We start from the raw sequence: 17,531 nt of genomic DNA on the forward strand, positions 1-17,531 counted from the left end.
ATTCAATATAGTAGTCATTATATATATATATATATATATATATATATATATATATATATATATATATATATATATATATATGTAAATATATAATATATATATTATATATATATATATATATATATATATATATATATATATATATATATAATATTTGTAATAGTAAAGATTAACAATTAAGAGATATTAACAATAATCATTGTTATCGATACCATAGCACTATCGTTTATAACAGCACTTAGAAAAGTACGTGCTTCCCAGTAATAGGAAATTAACATGGAAAAAACTTAATAAAGTTTTGGTTTTTATAGTGCGCAATCTTATATATTATTAATGGGTAACACAATTAAACGTTATTTTTGGTAAGTTTCGTTCTGTTGGCGGCAACTGTTGCAAGACACGCTAAAGCTTCAAGATCTGGAGATGCGCACCAAGCTATAAGGTGCAAAATATTGATTATATATTTAATAGAGAATGTTTAAACGACACAAATTATATAAATATAATTAAAATTAAATTACAATAACTTTGTTATGCCTATACTGTTTTAAAGATGTTATAAAAAAAATATTTTTAATTAAATTTTTTAAAAATCTATAAAAAAAGAAAAGTTTTGTAAAATGGTAAAACAATTAGCATCATATATAAGCAATAAAAACATATTAATATTATATAATTTTCAATTAAGAAGTTGATTAGAAATTGTATATAACTTACATTTATTCGATTCTTGATCCTCAGAGTGTTTGGTGGAACTTATTGCCGCAGCATTTCGTGTAATAGTTTGTTTTCGAGCTTTTCGTTTCTGACTTCCAACAAGATGGGCTTTCTCTAAATCTTCACAAGTCTCATTTATCGTATTCATTCCTTGAGTTTGGCTGTTTATTTGATCGCTAGAAGACGGAGTATTTTGTTGTCTTTTGTTTGCTGAAGAATTAAACTTTTGCAGAATTTTCTTTTTTTTCGTACGTTGCTGTTTTTTCTTTTCTTGAAACTCCTCTAAACTTAAAGACGGTAATGCCTCAATCTTCTTTTCCAAATTAAAGTCCCTATAAATATATTATTATATAGTAAATATATTTCAATGTGTGTATATGTGTGTGTATATATATATATGTCTTCTTTTTCTACATTTAAATTATTTAAATAGGAATGATTTTTTCAAAGAACATACTCGGCACGAAATCTTTTACGTGCTGTCCAAGGTCCATAATCCACTTGATCTTCGGCTCCTTCAGTTTCTGTATCTTCAGGTTTGGAAGCTTCCATTTTTCCTTCAGCACTGAATATATTTTCAAGTTAGTTTCATATGTAAAAAAATATTTCTGAAAAATTTGAGAAATAAAATCTATTACCTTTCCACAAGATGTTCTAATTCCCCTCGAGAGCTATTTCCTCCCTCACTGCTTAAGGAATCTGTCTTTTCGCTAACATTTGAAGAAATGGAATTTCTTCTTTCATTTGGACGTTCATCAGGTCTAAATTCATAAAGGATATATTTCTTTATAAAGTTCATTAAAATGATCAGTGAAATAAGATAGCATCACAGATAGCATTAACATAATATTAAGATTTTAATTACCCATTGCTTCCAGCAGTTCGTTTTCGTTTATTTTGTTGGCCAGATGGACCAATATTTTTCATCTGCTCAGCAAGGAATTTTTGATAACGTAAACCTTTACATGTTCTTTCGCTACGAAAATTATTCTCTTCTGATTGTGTCTGCGTCGTTACAAAGGAATTTATTGCATGTTTCTCATCATCTATGACCTATAGTACAAATTTCAATTAATTACACTAAATATAAAAAACCAAATTGTATTGTGTACAAAGTTTGAAATATCTCATGAAAAATTTGAAATCTATTTTTAATTTTATATTTTTATAAACAAATCAAACCTCTTCATGCTGTTCGTTGTTATTTGATTCAGCCCTTTTTCTCTTTTTTTCACCAAAAAGATCTGCTTTGCAGTCTCTTTTCTGATCACCTTGGAAAGGCGATTCTGTATACCTCTTTTTTGGTGGTTTTGGAACAGTGTCATTTTCTATCATATCATTAATTGTTGTCTGTTCTTCAGATGGTTCTATCTTCTGAGGAGTAAAGAGAGAACTGAGTCCACCAATTTGTGATTCATCCGCTAATTTGCCTGGTTGAATTGATTGTCCATCCCGTCTGTCTGACTTTGTACAATCGGAAGACTCATATTCAGATTTGACACTATCTATAAATTGCATGCTACTACTGGACTCTTGCTTTTTGTTGGTAGGCCTAGTATTTAAAGTACGTAATGGAGGTGCTGGTAATTTGTACCATTTGAAATCAGGGTTCGCATTTAAAAATGCATCCTTGTACTGAAAAAAATAACTACGTTTTACATACATATATATACATGTATAGTTGATATATATATATATATATATAGTTGTTGAGAATAAAGCAATGTTTCATTTCTGAAAGTAAAAATTTTTTTACTATATTTAATATATGTAATATTATATATTATCTAATAATGAAAAAAAAAAAAAATTTCCTTTCAGAAATAAAACAATGCTTTATTCTCACAATTATACTTCACTATATATACATACACAGTTATGTTTTTCCTATATAACTCTACCAACAACATGAAAGTACAGCAATGTTTCATATTTGATAATAAAAAATCTTTTTACTTTTTTATTCTGCAAAATTATCGGTTCGCTAATTTTTTAGTTGTTGTTGCACTTACCTCCTGTGCAAGATTTGTGTAGGAACGTTTCTGATCAGGATGAAGGGTCGCCCACCACTCTCCCAAGACCCTGGTGACTGCTCTATTTTCTAAATGTGGAAAGCCAGATCGCACCGAGCCACGATGCCTTTTGCAAAAAATCAGAAATGCATTCATGGGACGTCTTGCATGATGGGCTGGTTCTCGGCTTTCACGTGATTCCTATTAATTTAAACAATGATCTTACTTACACGTAATAGTCAAATCGCAATTATATTATAAATTGTAAATAAACATGACAAAGAAAAAAAAATATATATATATTACATAAATAATAAATCTTTTTTAGTCTATTTTTCTTTCAAATGGGTGTGGTTCATGAGCCTATATTTAGTACATGAGTAAACTATAATGAATATATAAAAATATTTATTCACAATAAATTTACAACACATTCCTTGAGAGTCTTTAAATAAATATTTATTTTTACATATCTTTTTTTACAAATATTATATAGTATTTATTCTATATTTAAAGACTATGAAATAAAAAATCCAAATTTATAACTTGATTTATTTTAATTTTTTAAATATTTAAATTATATAAATAAATTTTAGCTTGTATTGATCAGCAACTTCTAATATGAATCTTAAATCAATTTATTAACATATTCAAATCAGAGAATATTCCAGGGAACATGTTTTACAAGTCTGGATAAACAACAAAAATGTCTTTCTCCCTTTCTTTCTTTCTTTTTTCATTCTTTCTTTCTCTCTCTCTCTCTCTCTCTCTCTCTCTCTCTCTCTCTCCTGTATTAGGAAATGTCCGTGGTGAATATCATCAAGTTTTACATCATAGCCATAAGTAGCCATGTTGTTGTATTGGTGAAACCTTAAAGTGAAACAGCCTTTCATTACTTGATTCTTATATATCGTCTGCTTAAACTTTAGCGTTTTGATATTGATTCATATCTTAGGGGATTTATCCGATCAATTCGGTCGATGAGAGAAAATATAATCGAGAATGCAAGAAAACGCACATTCACGGTCGTGTAGGTAAATAAAATAAATGAGAAAGTTGGCTAGGCGCACGAAAGAAATATTATAATCCTGAACGCACAAAATGGTTCATGCATATAATTGCAACATATGTCTCAAGTCTCAATGTGGATAACGAGCGCGCCTCGGAAAAACATTACGATAGCCCGTCCGTGGATTATTATTCAATTCCGATCGGAAGAATCCGCGTGACTCTTCTCTCGCGTAGGTAGGCAAGCGAGAAGCGAGAAGCGAGTCCTCTCGTTCTCGTGCAAATAATGCGTTGTCGGTTGTCGCGCGATGACACGATATTTTGTGACAGAGAATATGCGTTCCGTTCACGATGATGTAGCGCACGATAATTAATGCTCGACGAAACGGCGATACAGCCGTTCGTTAGATTCGTAACGTATTCGTTGCAGTAACGTACAATCGATTGGATATCGTTAATTAAAAAAATATTAACGCTTATCGACCGACGAGAGATACAAGACGCGATATATGTATGGATGACGGGAGCTTTCTCAATTATCAAACGGGACTTCCGCGGAATGAAATAGGAGAGATCCTGAGTATGGCAGATGGAAAGTGAATTACAGCTTACAGCTCGCGTGATTCTCGATCGATGTACGTCTCTCTTTGTCTTCTTCCCTCTCTCGAAACCGATGTTATCTATCATCGAATTCCTGATGAAACGACATCGTCGAGGAATGAACTCGGAGATAACGAAGAGAGCTGTCACATATGTTACGTCTAACAAAATTGCTTCAAACTCCAAAATATTCTCAGAAAAAGTACGTTTCTTTGTGTCAGGTTTTTCACGCGAGAAATAAAGAAGCAGACAGAAAGAAAGAAAGAAGACAGATGTGAACCCGTCTGACGAGAATTTGCAACGTTCGGGAGCTGTCATATTGCGGTTTGTGCTCAACGCTACATTGTATTGTACGTATATACAGCGCTGCGCTTTGATTGCACCGTCAGCAAAATAGACGGAATGTCCCCGTGAATGAGAATGAAAAAGAAAATTAAAAAAAAAAAAAAGAAAAAAGAAAGAAAAAAATACGCTGCAAAGATTCGCCTCGTCGTGGAAATCTGGCGAGTTTATCGAGAAGCTAAATACGGACACTCACATCGTCACCGTGATCGTCGTACATCTTTGTGCTGTCACACCAATACCAACGACGTCGCGCACTGACAGCTGCTCGGCTGGTCGAAGTAAATACAGACGACCGACGAGCGACTGCGCGATCTTTGAATGAAGACGAGCGATTATCCGGGAATGTAGCGCGCGCGGGGGACGTCCGTGCCTCGCGTTATCCCGGGGATCGTGCGCCGTTCACGTCTACGCGTGTACAAATCACGCACTCGTTGTCCCTATCTTTGTCGTCAATCGACAATCGTCACTCGTCGATATCGCGCACGACCTACAGAACTTATATATGTGCATGTATGTACCTATTGGTTGTATATACCTATACCTGAAGGGATTGGAGAGACGGGAGACGGGAGATGACAAGAGGTAGCCGATGGATGAACCGCGACTTTTGACACAAAAGCGACGCGGCGCTCACGCACCTTTCGTCCCGTGGAATCTAAAAAGCACGACCGTGCGATATTCTGCGTCGCCGACGATGTTTTTCCGCGCCTACGTTTCCGCCGGCGGAAATAAGAAGAAATCGCACCGTCCTTGTCCCCCCCCATCCCCGCGGCGCTCACTCACCTTACGTTGTTGCTCGTTGGCAGCCATTTCTGATTTCACTTGACAATTCACTCAGCGGCGCATAATGCGGATAACGGACAACAACGAGACCAAACGAGACACAGATAAAGCTGTGCTCCGCGCACTGTCGCCTTCGTCTTTCGTACTCACTGACATTAACTCGCTCGTTTCGTTCTCGTTCTCGTTCTCCCTCTCACCTCTCACCTCTCACCTCTTCCCTCTTCCGTCCTTCTCACGTCTGCGTTCTGCGCTCTGCGCTGCGTGCTCTCTGTGTTCTGTTCTGTGTACCGTGTACCCTTCCTCCTCCCCCCTCCCCCCTACCCTACTCTCGTTTCTCGTCTTACTCTTGACGTTCGAGTGCGACACGTTCGCTTGATATACAGGCCGTTCACGCAACCCACGTAAGAGAAAATTCTCCGTATGATTCGAGGTGTGACGTTCGCTCTCTCATTTCGCTCTCTTACATGTGCCTTACGTTTACAGTTTTTTTTTTTTTCGTTGTTACTGTTTTGGAAAACTGCGACGGAAAATACAAACGAGAAATGTCACGCGCATTCACGATCGCTGCGAATCATAATAATCATTGCGCAAACTCCATCGATGAGAGCTCTTCAATGAAATATTGCGCGATTGCCGACGTTACAGCTGCATTTAATTACGTCCGATTTACACGTACGTCCTTGTCTCCCTGCAGAATGAAGGTGCGAACAATTTCGAATGTTTAATCGATATTTTTTCCGGCATCGTGTCCGAGGCGAGCGGAAACTCTTTGAATTGTCGCGCGTCACAGACGTAATGCGTTCACCGCGACGCGCATGCGCCGTCAAAGTTTCTAGATCGCGTGTGCGCGACGCGCGTCACAACAGCTGATTGCCGTGCGGCGTCGACGCAACAGCTGTCGTACGGATGATTGTCAAATTTAGAGTCACGGCACGGTTATAGTTTCTCCCTCCATCAGTAAATTTAGTCGGAGGCAATGAGTAAGCGGTTGAATCATATTCTTTTCGGATGTTTTAAAAATCAGATATGCGCACACAAAAAGACATATGAAATATATATTATAATATTGTAGGTATTACTGCCTCTTTTTTCCAATCTTTTTCTCTATATTATATCTGCACGCATAATATTCTTTATATTTATATAAAATATATATGTATATAGCATTGTGAGAAATTTCGACTTTCGGTCGAATAAGATATTTATTTAATAGATATGAGTTATTCAGATTATTGTGAATTTTGTACTAATAATAAATCGATGTTCTCACTTAACCAATATATATATATATATAACATATACGCGTCATGCACGTGTCTCTTTATTGTTCAAGATAAAGAGCAAGGTTCGAGATTGACCATGGAGGTCTACCATCGTCGTTAAACTGTTGGCTATTGAGAGCGTAATATTTAAAATTAGATTAAGTTAAATATATATCGTTCACATAAAGTATAGCTGGAACATAATATTTTTGTATGTTTTACATAGGTCAATAATGATAATGGCGATAACAACGGGATAATTTGTCATTCAGTGTATATTCTCTTTTACACTTATACCGTTTGTTTTAATTCTTGCGTATGAGGTATAGTATTATACACATATCTAACATTTCACAATATAAAAATATCAATTCAGAGTTCTATATATTTGTGATAATAATTTTCATATAATATATATATATATAATATATAATAATTTGGATCAGGTAACGTAAATAAAAATCAATACGATTGGAGTTTCTTGACAATTATATAAATAAAATTTACGTGTTTCATGCATTATTTATTATGCAGCTGTAAATAAGATTTTAATTTTTATGCTTTATGCATTATTCAAACGTATTAAAGCTATGAATAATAATAATAATGACACGTAAATTTTCTTTGAAATGCGTTGTAATTCCTCTTTCTTGTAGTATGTTTATATTCCGCTTGCCACGTATGTGTAGATAGTGAGACACAAACTACATGGTAAACATTTGAGCCTATTTTCAATCACGTTCATACGATTGTGGATTCTCGACGATACATCGGACTCTCGCTCGCACTAATACAACGTATATTATATATATATATATATATATATATATATATATATATATATATATATATACATATACTCTGTTTATAGCAAATATTTGTTTAATATGTATCACGTAATTCTCTGCTAGTTAAAAACATGCAATTATATATATATATATATATATATATATACACAAACATATAAATAATAAATGTCTAGTTGAAAAAGAATATTTTTTCAATCGACAAAAATGTAAGTTAACAAGATTTAATATATTTAAAAGAAAAACATTTTAATATTTTTCTTTTTTATGTATCTTATAATTTTTAATAAAAAAATTTTTTTACGTGGTTTTTCAGTCGGTAAATAATACTTTTTTACAAAATAGGAATTGCTGATAGTCAGTAAAGTAGAAATTATCGATAATCGATAAAGTAGTTATTTTTCTCATCGATTATACTTTTCTAAATTTTGTCACGTTTAGAGATATATTTATAATAGACTGCGCAATTTCTATCTTTGTCAGAGAATATGCAAATTTTAGAAAGAGATAATTGATATTGAACGGTAGTTCCATCTTTGTCCAGTGAAGAGTTGATAGCAAAAGAGATCTCTTTCTAAAGATTGTACAATTTTTCAGCCAAACACGCACTCTATAAATTATATGTCTATGGTCACGCTTGAATAATTCGCTATGGTGTGTAGCGTCACTTGCGGAGAAATTAGACATTATAGTATTCAATTTCAGTTTTTCGCGCGAGTCAGACGGATTGATCGTCTCGATTTACAACGTACAGGTAAGCCAAATAAGCAAGTAATAAATTTTGTTCCAACATCCTGTCTATTTGCCACGAATTTCTATCCGGACTCAAATAAGGTATGCGGGGAATCCAAGGGGAATAGAGATTTCCTTTTCGCACGTTTGTACGTCGAAATAAATCGCGCGTTTTTCTCTTCGAGACACGTTTGCCTTTGTAAAGCTATTTTTTTTTTTTTTTTTTTTTTTAGATGTTCTCCCTAAATCCCTTTGCTGTAGTCATTCGATTACATTATTTTTTTAAATGCAAATTTGTTGGAAGTAACGCGTGTTTTTTTGAAAAAAAGGCAGAATGCAATGCGCGAGTAGATATATTGTAATTTGTCGGAAATGCTTTTTACAGATTATGCGGAATCGTGATGTTCAGTATAGCGGAATCGTGACGATTGATATAGTGGATGCATGGCGTTCGATACAGCGGAATCATAGTGGATTTGCATAGGAAGTTGAGTCGTAGAGGATTCCAACGGTACGGTGAGTCATACGATCACAAATTAATAATTGATGCCGAGTTGTACATACCTGTATATATATATATATGGAGGCATTAATACCTGTTAATTTATACATACACATATTGGAACATATTGTATATGCATTGTTTCTCTAATGTAATTATATTTCTGTATACGTTCAAATGTATGTACACATGTACATATATGTATATAATATAAAAGTACAAGATTAAATCTATAAATTTTAAATATATTATTATATCTGAAACATTTTTTTCGAGTTTGTTAACTCTTTTATTTACGATATTTTTCAATTATTTTTAAAAGAGAAAGAATAAAACTTTAAAAAAATCCTGAAAATATTTTTTAATTTATAATTATTTATATTATTATTATTATTATTTTTTATATTTATTATATATTATATGTTATATGTAATATGATCAATGTAATAATAATAATAATTAGAAATTAAAAAATATTTCCAGGATTTTCTTTAAAATTTTATTTTTTCTCTTTTAAAAACAATTGAAAAATATCGTAAGTAAAAGAGCATTATATGAAAGAGTTAATATATACATTTATTTATTTATTTTTACTCATTATATACATATTTTTATATTATTATTTTTTATTACTTTTATTCTTTATTATTATTTTGTCGTGTAAATTATCACAATATTGCGTTTGTTATTTAAAATAAATATCTTCAGGCTTCTTTGACGATTCAAGTCAAACTCATGTCACTTTTCGGATCTCTTCCGGAATAGCAGGGTGCAAAGTTTAATTTATGTGTTCGCCTTTTGTATCTTTCATGCGCCTTTCCCCCTTTTCCGGCTCCAGAGTACGATGTAAACTCATATAAAAGTCAATCTCTAGTAACCGTTGTTCCATATCGATCCATATTGATCGTCTCTGTGATCTGCATACTTTTGATCCCGTTGATGATTTTTCAGCCTTTCAAATTTTTTTAACGAAGATCTACTTTGTTGAATTTTCTTAAATCTATTCAAAGTTTATCCATAAATATAATATTTGTTTCATAATATATAATTTTCATTTTTCTACGAGATACTTTTTGATTAGAGAATTATATTGTATTTGTATTATTTTCAAGTACTAACAGTTTAATACTTTATCATGTCTTTAATTATATTTATCATATTATTATATGTTTTTATTTTTTTATGTAAAAAATTTTGCATTTGAATGGTCTTATTTTATGTTTTACGACTTCTGTATCATATGTTATTTTTACATATTTTGTGTCTTACGTAATTTATATAATTCCCCGAAATTGCTTACGGTATACGTGACTTTTAGTTCATTTCTTCATAAGTCTAAAAAAATATCTAAGACGGCCTGAAATCCTTTTTGCCGTCGATTAGATTTGTCTTCATTGGCAACATGACGAATGAAAAAGCGATCAGGGGAAGGTGCCGAAAGAGGCTTAAGGGTGAAAGCGCACGTAACTCTGACACGCGAACAATAACACTGTAACTAACTTATTTACGCAATATTGATTAACTTAAGACGCATGACGTTGTTCCTCTTTTAATTTACGAACGTGTCTGTTTCGCAACCGACTAATCTCTTGGGATTTGTCTCGCTATGACAATAATCAAGTTTGGCCACAATAATCAATTTTTGCGTTTTTACACGCGTAAAATTGCATTACATGGTATTCCAAATTTCCGAATATCCGAGAATAGTTTTTTGGTAGTGAGAATATACGTGAAATAAATAGTTGTTGAGACAGTTATTAGCCACACATCTAGAGATTTTCAAAAATTAAATTAAAAACAAGCAAATAGATAATAAGTTTTTATTTTTTATTTGCGCGCAAATATTAGTTATACTTAAAGAAAATTTTAACTTGCGAGAGACTACAAATACACATATATGTATATTTAAAGTTATGAAAAGATGATAGTTTTCTGTCAAATTATCGCTGAGAAAAACCTCACTTTAAACTGTCCGAAGAATTCATATATGAAGGAAAGCACACACGGAAAGAAACTGGGATACCTTGTGCGAGCGAAGAAAATCATGGTTTAAGGGACACAAATGATAAATTATAATCACGACTTTGTCAGATTTCTCGGGAGAAAAGTTTATCGTGAAAAGTAATTTTGTCGTATTACGTGAACATTTTCCTTTTCATTGCGAAAGTAATTCAGAGATGAAAGAATATGGAAAAATTTATACTTTGACAAAAAGTATCTTTGTTTTCGTGTTCATGCATGCAATTTCCTTTATCTGATTTAAATTGTCTAGCTAACCTAACGTCCTTCGTGTCTATATAAAAAGATATTCATTATTTCTATTTCATTGTATATACATATTAAAGCTAATGCTTTTTATGTTAAATGTATTATGCTTTATATGCTCGAGGATTATGTGATATTGCGGAATAATCCATTGGGATATTGCGGAATAATCTAATGAAATGCAATAGAGTTTAAAATTAAAATTGTTCATCATGTCTTTGACAATCATCGGATTTAATTAAAAGCGACCTTTTACTACTTGATCGTTTAGGCACTATACATGAGATTGAATTCAATTGTTATTCGATTAAAATTATTCGATGATATCAAATGTCACTTTTAATTAAATTATAATTTATACGATTAATAATTCACCAATTGTGTGTAAATAATTATCGCGCGCATGTGAAAAATATTGAAGCTCTCTTTCTTTGTATTTAAAAATTATTTTTTTTTAATTAGATAATTTATTTAAACGCGATAAAATTGTAAAATATAAATTTTTTAAATTTAAATTTATATTATTTTACATATTCACACATGCATAAATTTATATATGCATTCAATATACTTTTAAGAAACGTATGTATTTAATATTTCTATTATCTAATATATAAGAAAGTTTTTGTAAATAATTGCTTGAAATCGTTTTTTTTTTTTTTTTTTTTAATACGTTTTTAATCATCGATTCAACATTAAATGACTTTGAAAGACAGGCTTATATAAATTAAAGTTTCACGCAGTGTCTGCATCGTTATGCTTTCCTCGATGGAGAATGACTTATGCGGTTTTACGCGACATGAAAATGTGAATACGCAAGTTTGGCACATATTCTCTGGCAGAGTGTATTCTCAATCTGACAGAGGCTTAACATTAACGAACTTTAACGGTCGTCTTCGTAAACTATTATAACAAACAAAGTCATTCTGGACCACCAAACGCGGCTTCCTTCTCAGCTCGAACTTTCCAAGATGCAACGATGCAGATGCACGTCGAGAATTCGTCTCTGTCTTGTGTCTCGCGTATAATATTCCATTCTGACACATTCCTTGAACGTATCTTAAAGAGGAGACGACACCACTTTAAGGATCTAATCGTTATTGCTCGTAACTTCGCATCGAGTTTGAGCACGGCTTGAATTTGAACGGGGAAAGTCGCTTTCATAGTGAATTACCGCTTATATATTATACTTCGAGTTATACTTTATGAAGTATAATAAGAAACCCGCTGGCTCTCTCTCTCTCTCGTACAAAAGTTTATGTACACGATAGACAAAATTGTGTTGAACAATGCATATGCATCTTAAATCCCCTAGGTTATCTATTAATATGCATTTATACATTTGTTTCATCTAGCATAAACAATTGTTTGCAATTAAATTGTGTTTATGTGATTCTTATATGAAGAGAAAGAGATTGCAGTTAGTTTTTAAACATAGAAACTGCTGCATTTACTGTCAAAAAAGTATATATTTAGTAAATTAGAAATACGAAATAAATTTATGGCTATGAAAAAATAAATTTATCAAATGTCGCAAATAATTTATTAACGATAAATTTAACAAAAGAATTTGTCAATAAGAATGTGTCTTGTTTGAAAAATAATATCTGATCTCTCGTTATTTTACGGATCGTAGAGATGCCTGTAACTCTAACAATAGCGATATCTGTCTAACAATAACAATAAGATGTAGAATTATATATAAAATACATATCTGCTTTTCTCTCTTTCTTTGCTACGATGCACAAAAAGATTTTTAAGCGTATGAAGATAAAAATCAATTTCTTTAAAACTTTCTTTGAGTTGAACTTTTTTTTACTATTTTTCTCGTGAGTGAATCCAACGCTAACGAGTTCTGTTTGCATTTGCTATGTAAATATCTGAATTTTAACAACGCAAATGGAAATTCGCTGTTTATTTTTTATTTATTTTATATACCTACATATTCTTACGAAAGCTTCGAAAGAGGATTATATGATTAGTGTCGCGCTTTTTAGGATTAAATAATAAATTCGTGAAAATTTCGTATTTTCTTTGAACTTTAACTGTCACATATCTTTTCATAGAAAATCAATTCATTTGGTTTTACTCGCAAACATTTGCTCTCTAATATATTTGATCGCGAAACATTATTATTTCTCATATAATTAATGATTGTAACTTATTAATTTTTTCACGTCGTGTAGAGTCAAAAATTTTATGCTCTTGAATGTCAGATTTTTGTATCTATCAATTCAGACAAATCAATTGTTCAAAAACACTATTTTTGTTTATTTATTAAAAATATAGATTCGTTTTTCTTCTCTTCTCATTAAAGTGTATAAATAAAAATATGATAAAAAATCTGTGCATCTATGTGTATCTGTACGTTACATGTATGTATAATGAATGTGGAGTAAAGTAAGCGGATCGTTTATTGTGCAATATTTTAATGATGAATGACATATTTGAAAGGATATTATATATATTCATTATTTTACATGAAATTCTTCTCTTTTTTGGTCATTTTCTCTTTCTTGTTCTAATATTACACATAATGTTATATATTAATTAGATGTAATTATATTTTTACATATTTAAATTATGCTACATATAATATAAAATTTACAAATTTAATAACATACATATATCTTAAAATTACGCTATATATAAATATATTATAAATAATAGGAACTTAATAATAACGATGTATAATATATTATTTATTTATCTTTGAATTTTTCTATGTTATGCATCGATAAAGTTTCGTGTTTCGTAGATCGGATTTGATTTGCGCGAATGAGAACAAAACTGATTTTTGCAAATCGCTGCCCATGAAGGGTGCAAAAGAGCATGTCTCTAACAGTATCCCCTTGACCAGTTTGCGAACTGTTGCACGAACGAGTGCGCACGGTCGAAAAGCCATCCGATTGATTCGAGGTGCAATGTGAACTCTGTTTCGTCTTTGCTTTTATACGGCTACGAGAGTTGCTTTTTACTGTGACTTGATTCGTTCGATGTATGGCTCAGAGAGTATCGCGATTACTTTTCTGATCAAGCTATACGATCGTTATTTTTATGGGCTATTGAGTATCGTCAATTCGTGTAAAATGAAACGGTTGCAAGCATCTCGTTACACGTCACATCTTTTAAAAGAAACATTTGAAAAGTAATGTATACGTATACAATATATATAAATACATAAATACGATATAAAACAATATACATCATATACATAATGTATGTACATACATATGTGTGTATGTATGTAAAATGGACACTTTTATATCTATAAATTTAACTGTTAAAGTTATATATACATTCATAACTTCTTTTTCTTTTTTTTTTTTTTTTTTATAAAAATCATCCAATTAAGCAGTGTGAGAAATTGGCTACACTTTTTTCAATATCGTTTAATATTTTTTTTCTACTTATTTTCTAATTATTCTAATAGTCACTTTTGACAAATTATTTTTATATTATATCGTTATATTTAAATGTAAATGTATGAAAATATTCTATACTTTCTGTGACATGCGACATTTTCTTTCTTCCGCTTTCATCTTGCACAATAACTTTATTCTTCTTTTGAGATATTAATATTAATAATACAATACTTTATAAAATTCTAATAACGCGCCTTGTAACATATTTGACACTTTATGATTTATAATATTATTTATACATATAGCTACAGAATTTTTTTATAACCCCGAAAATTTTCTCGAGCAAAATTTATCTTTAAATATTAAATATACAATTACCGTCTTAACGAGCACATTTTTTTCGAAATAAAATCCTGAAAAGAATTAATTATTAAGTTAATTAGCTGTCGCGTAAGGAAATCGTGTCATATTCTTAAAAATAAATATTAAAAAAATGCACGAATTTATTCTTAAGAACCCATCAATTTTTTGCGAAACTTTTATTTTACAGAGGAATATTTCGCTATTAGTTCTATTACGTAAATCTCTCTTTCGCGATAAGTCGCTTCTTTGTTATACCTTACACCATCATTGAAAATCTATTGAATTCTATAGATGACACTACGTAAAATAAAGGTGCTGTCAAGACCAGCAACATAGCAGACTAATTTACTTGACTTACGTAATATCGATCAGCGTCATTAGAAGAAGATCAGTTCTTCGAATAGATGTATAGAGTCTTTTGAAAATTATATAATAACAATATTCTCCATCGAGAGAGAAAATTGAGACAATTTCGTTGAAAAATTAAAACTTATATTTCATTTCAATTGCGGTTATTTAATGTTAAAAAATTGAGAATTTTGAGTAAATTTTAAAGGAATAGATAGTAAAAATGTATTATTTATTGTTAACAGAGTTCTGCTTCAAGACTTGGTTAGGTTATCGAAATATTTAATATAAAATTATAAAGTGATACAAAATATATGATAAATAAAAAATAAATCTTAAACTTATTGTTAGATAGAGAATACTGAATGTATTTGCTATACAATACTTAATTTTTCCGATATACATACTCGAAATTATTAAAGCTTTTATAATTTACTTATAGTTATTAAATAACTTAAAATATATTTGATACTTGTAAATTATTAGTCAAAGTACAAAACTGCATACAAAAGTACAAATATTGTAGTTATGAAATTACACCGAATAATTTATGAGACAACAATTAGCAAATAAGTACAGATTTTTGACGAAGAGAGGAAGGGGAGGAAAGAAGAGTGATTAACGTCAAAATTGCAAATAGATAATAAATACAAATATAGTAGTAATGTTGGAGATGGAGAAACCAATAGACGCAAGATGTGCAATAACTTTATAATATTATTAGCATATTTAAATAACATTAAAGATTATTTAAAAGTTACTATGTAATATGTAAAGTAAAAATAGCTCACGACGATCAATATCAAGAAAGTCTTAAATAATGAAACTATTACTAAGCATAGCAGCGCGAGGAGTTGACTCTATTAACAACTTCAAAGAAATATAAGCAGACATAATTTCCTTAGTAAATCTATAAACAATCATGAAAATTTATTAGCTATACATATACATACACATACATATATAAGTGTATATATATGTATATTTGGACGAAATATTAATTATTATAAAAGATATTACGAAAAAAGTATATACACCAATTCTCTATGACGATTTTGGTTGTCTTAAGAAAAGTCGCGGATCCTTAAGTAAATTTATAATAATTTTGATAATTTCATAATTTTTTTTAATATGCATTTTGCAACACATATTTGTAACGTAATACATTTTTAATTCATGGTTGCCATGTCTTTGTTACAATCAGGCAAATAAGAAATCATTTTATTTTATTCATAATTTTGATGTTATTTTCGTGAAATTTGGCTCTAAAGATACATAACTTGTAGCGTCTCTCACGAATTCTAAATAACTTTGGAATGCTTGTTACTCTCTCTGACAATGAGTACAAGTGTGCGGTAAATATATGTATATCTCTGAACCGCTATAATCAATAAACTTGACACGATTCTTAATTGAAATTCGTGTCGTAACACGTAGCTGATAATTGTCTGCGAAATTTTTAAATAAAAATAACATCTTTTCTGTTTGGAAAATATTATTATTACTATTATCTAATTAATTATTTGAAAACACTTATATATAAAATAATATTTTTGTCTTACAAAAAGACTTGTTGTTTTTTGTAAATTCTCACCTTTAGCTTCTTGACATATCATTTTATATATTCTTTTTTCTTCCTATTGTCATATGACAAAATAAAATTGCGACTATATTTTTTCCGTACATACATACACCTCTGCGCTTTACATCTTTCTTTCAATTTACCGAGGAACGACTGACTTCACACTAAGAAAAAATTCTATCGTGAATGCCGACGAATGCTGACCACCACGCGACGGTCGACGCGACGGTTGTTTCATCTTTTTAACCTTTTGCTTTATGTTCCTCGCGGTCCTCTAGTTGGAAGTCACGTTCGCTCGTTGTCGCTCTTTTCACTTGCGACCGTCGCCTTTGTGCAGCAATTCTCATTGTTTCCGTACTCATTTAATTTGCTGTCCAGTAAGGTTGCAATTATCGTTTACGACAAAGACAGACTTTAATTTATGACCGGAAGTGGCGTGACTTTTTTTTTCTCTTGCAAAAACATCTTGAAATATCGCGAAAAAAACTGATAACAAATGTATTTAATTAGGTTTCAAATATCAAGATAAAATATATCAAGATAAAATATACTATAAATGATAATTCGTTTTCAATTTGTCAGATGTAGAATATCAAGATACATATTGACAAGTATGTATTAGCGAATTTGATTAGCTTAATTATTTACATCATCGGCAATTATATAATATATATATATATATATATATATATATATAAATTTTCAATCAAATAAAATATTTATTAATGTTTTAGTTAGTCTTTAAAATTTTTTTATTTTGGGAAGAAATTATATAGACAATATATACAAAAATGACAACTTTTTAAAATTATCAAGTGAGCATATTACGAATAATGTCTAA

At 30.8% G+C, this 17,531-nt stretch overlaps 1 protein-coding gene and 1 long non-coding RNA gene across 7 annotated transcripts in view; one reads left to right on the top strand and one right to left on the bottom strand.

Annotated features, from left to right (window-relative positions):
• Window positions 1-129: 129 nt before the first annotated feature.
• Window positions 130-5,784, bottom strand: Bbx (bobby sox). 5 transcript variants are annotated; one of them, XM_072897345.1, is made up of 8 exons: window positions 5,321-5,459; window positions 2,730-2,930; window positions 1,900-2,352; window positions 1,583-1,770; window positions 1,356-1,478; window positions 1,175-1,282; window positions 718-1,049; window positions 130-435 (listed from the first exon to the last, which is right to left on the bottom strand). In XM_072897345.1, the coding sequence occupies exons 1-8, from the start codon at window positions 5,444-5,446 to the stop codon at window positions 347-349; spliced, it is 1,620 nt and encodes a 539-aa protein (XP_072753446.1). In that variant the 5' UTR covers window positions 5,447-5,459; the 3' UTR covers window positions 130-346. The 5 variants fall into 5 exon arrangements, with proteins under 5 accessions (XP_072753446.1, XP_072753445.1, XP_072753449.1 ...); XM_072897344.1 differs by lacking the exon at window positions 5,321-5,459 and adding an exon at window positions 4,350-4,754 and having other exon boundaries at window positions 131-435; XM_072897348.1 differs by lacking the exon at window positions 5,321-5,459 and adding an exon at window positions 5,616-5,784 and having other exon boundaries at window positions 132-435.
• A 2,162-nt stretch (window positions 5,785-7,946) lies between these two features.
• LOC140668383 (uncharacterized) overlaps window positions 7,947-17,531 on the top strand; it is a 100,664-nt gene continuing 91,079 nt past the window's right edge. For both annotated transcript variants that reach the window (XR_012047168.1, XR_012047169.1), the window contains exons 1-2: window positions 7,947-8,287; window positions 8,651-8,781. This is a non-coding gene — a long non-coding RNA (uncharacterized lncRNA). The remainder of the gene's footprint in view (window positions 8,288-8,650; window positions 8,782-17,531) is intronic.

The sequence above is a fragment of the Anoplolepis gracilipes genome, chromosome 8 (genome assembly GCF_047496725.1).
Source record: "Anoplolepis gracilipes chromosome 8, ASM4749672v1, whole genome shotgun sequence".
Classification (NCBI taxonomy): Eukaryota; Metazoa; Arthropoda; class Insecta; order Hymenoptera; family Formicidae; genus Anoplolepis; species Anoplolepis gracilipes.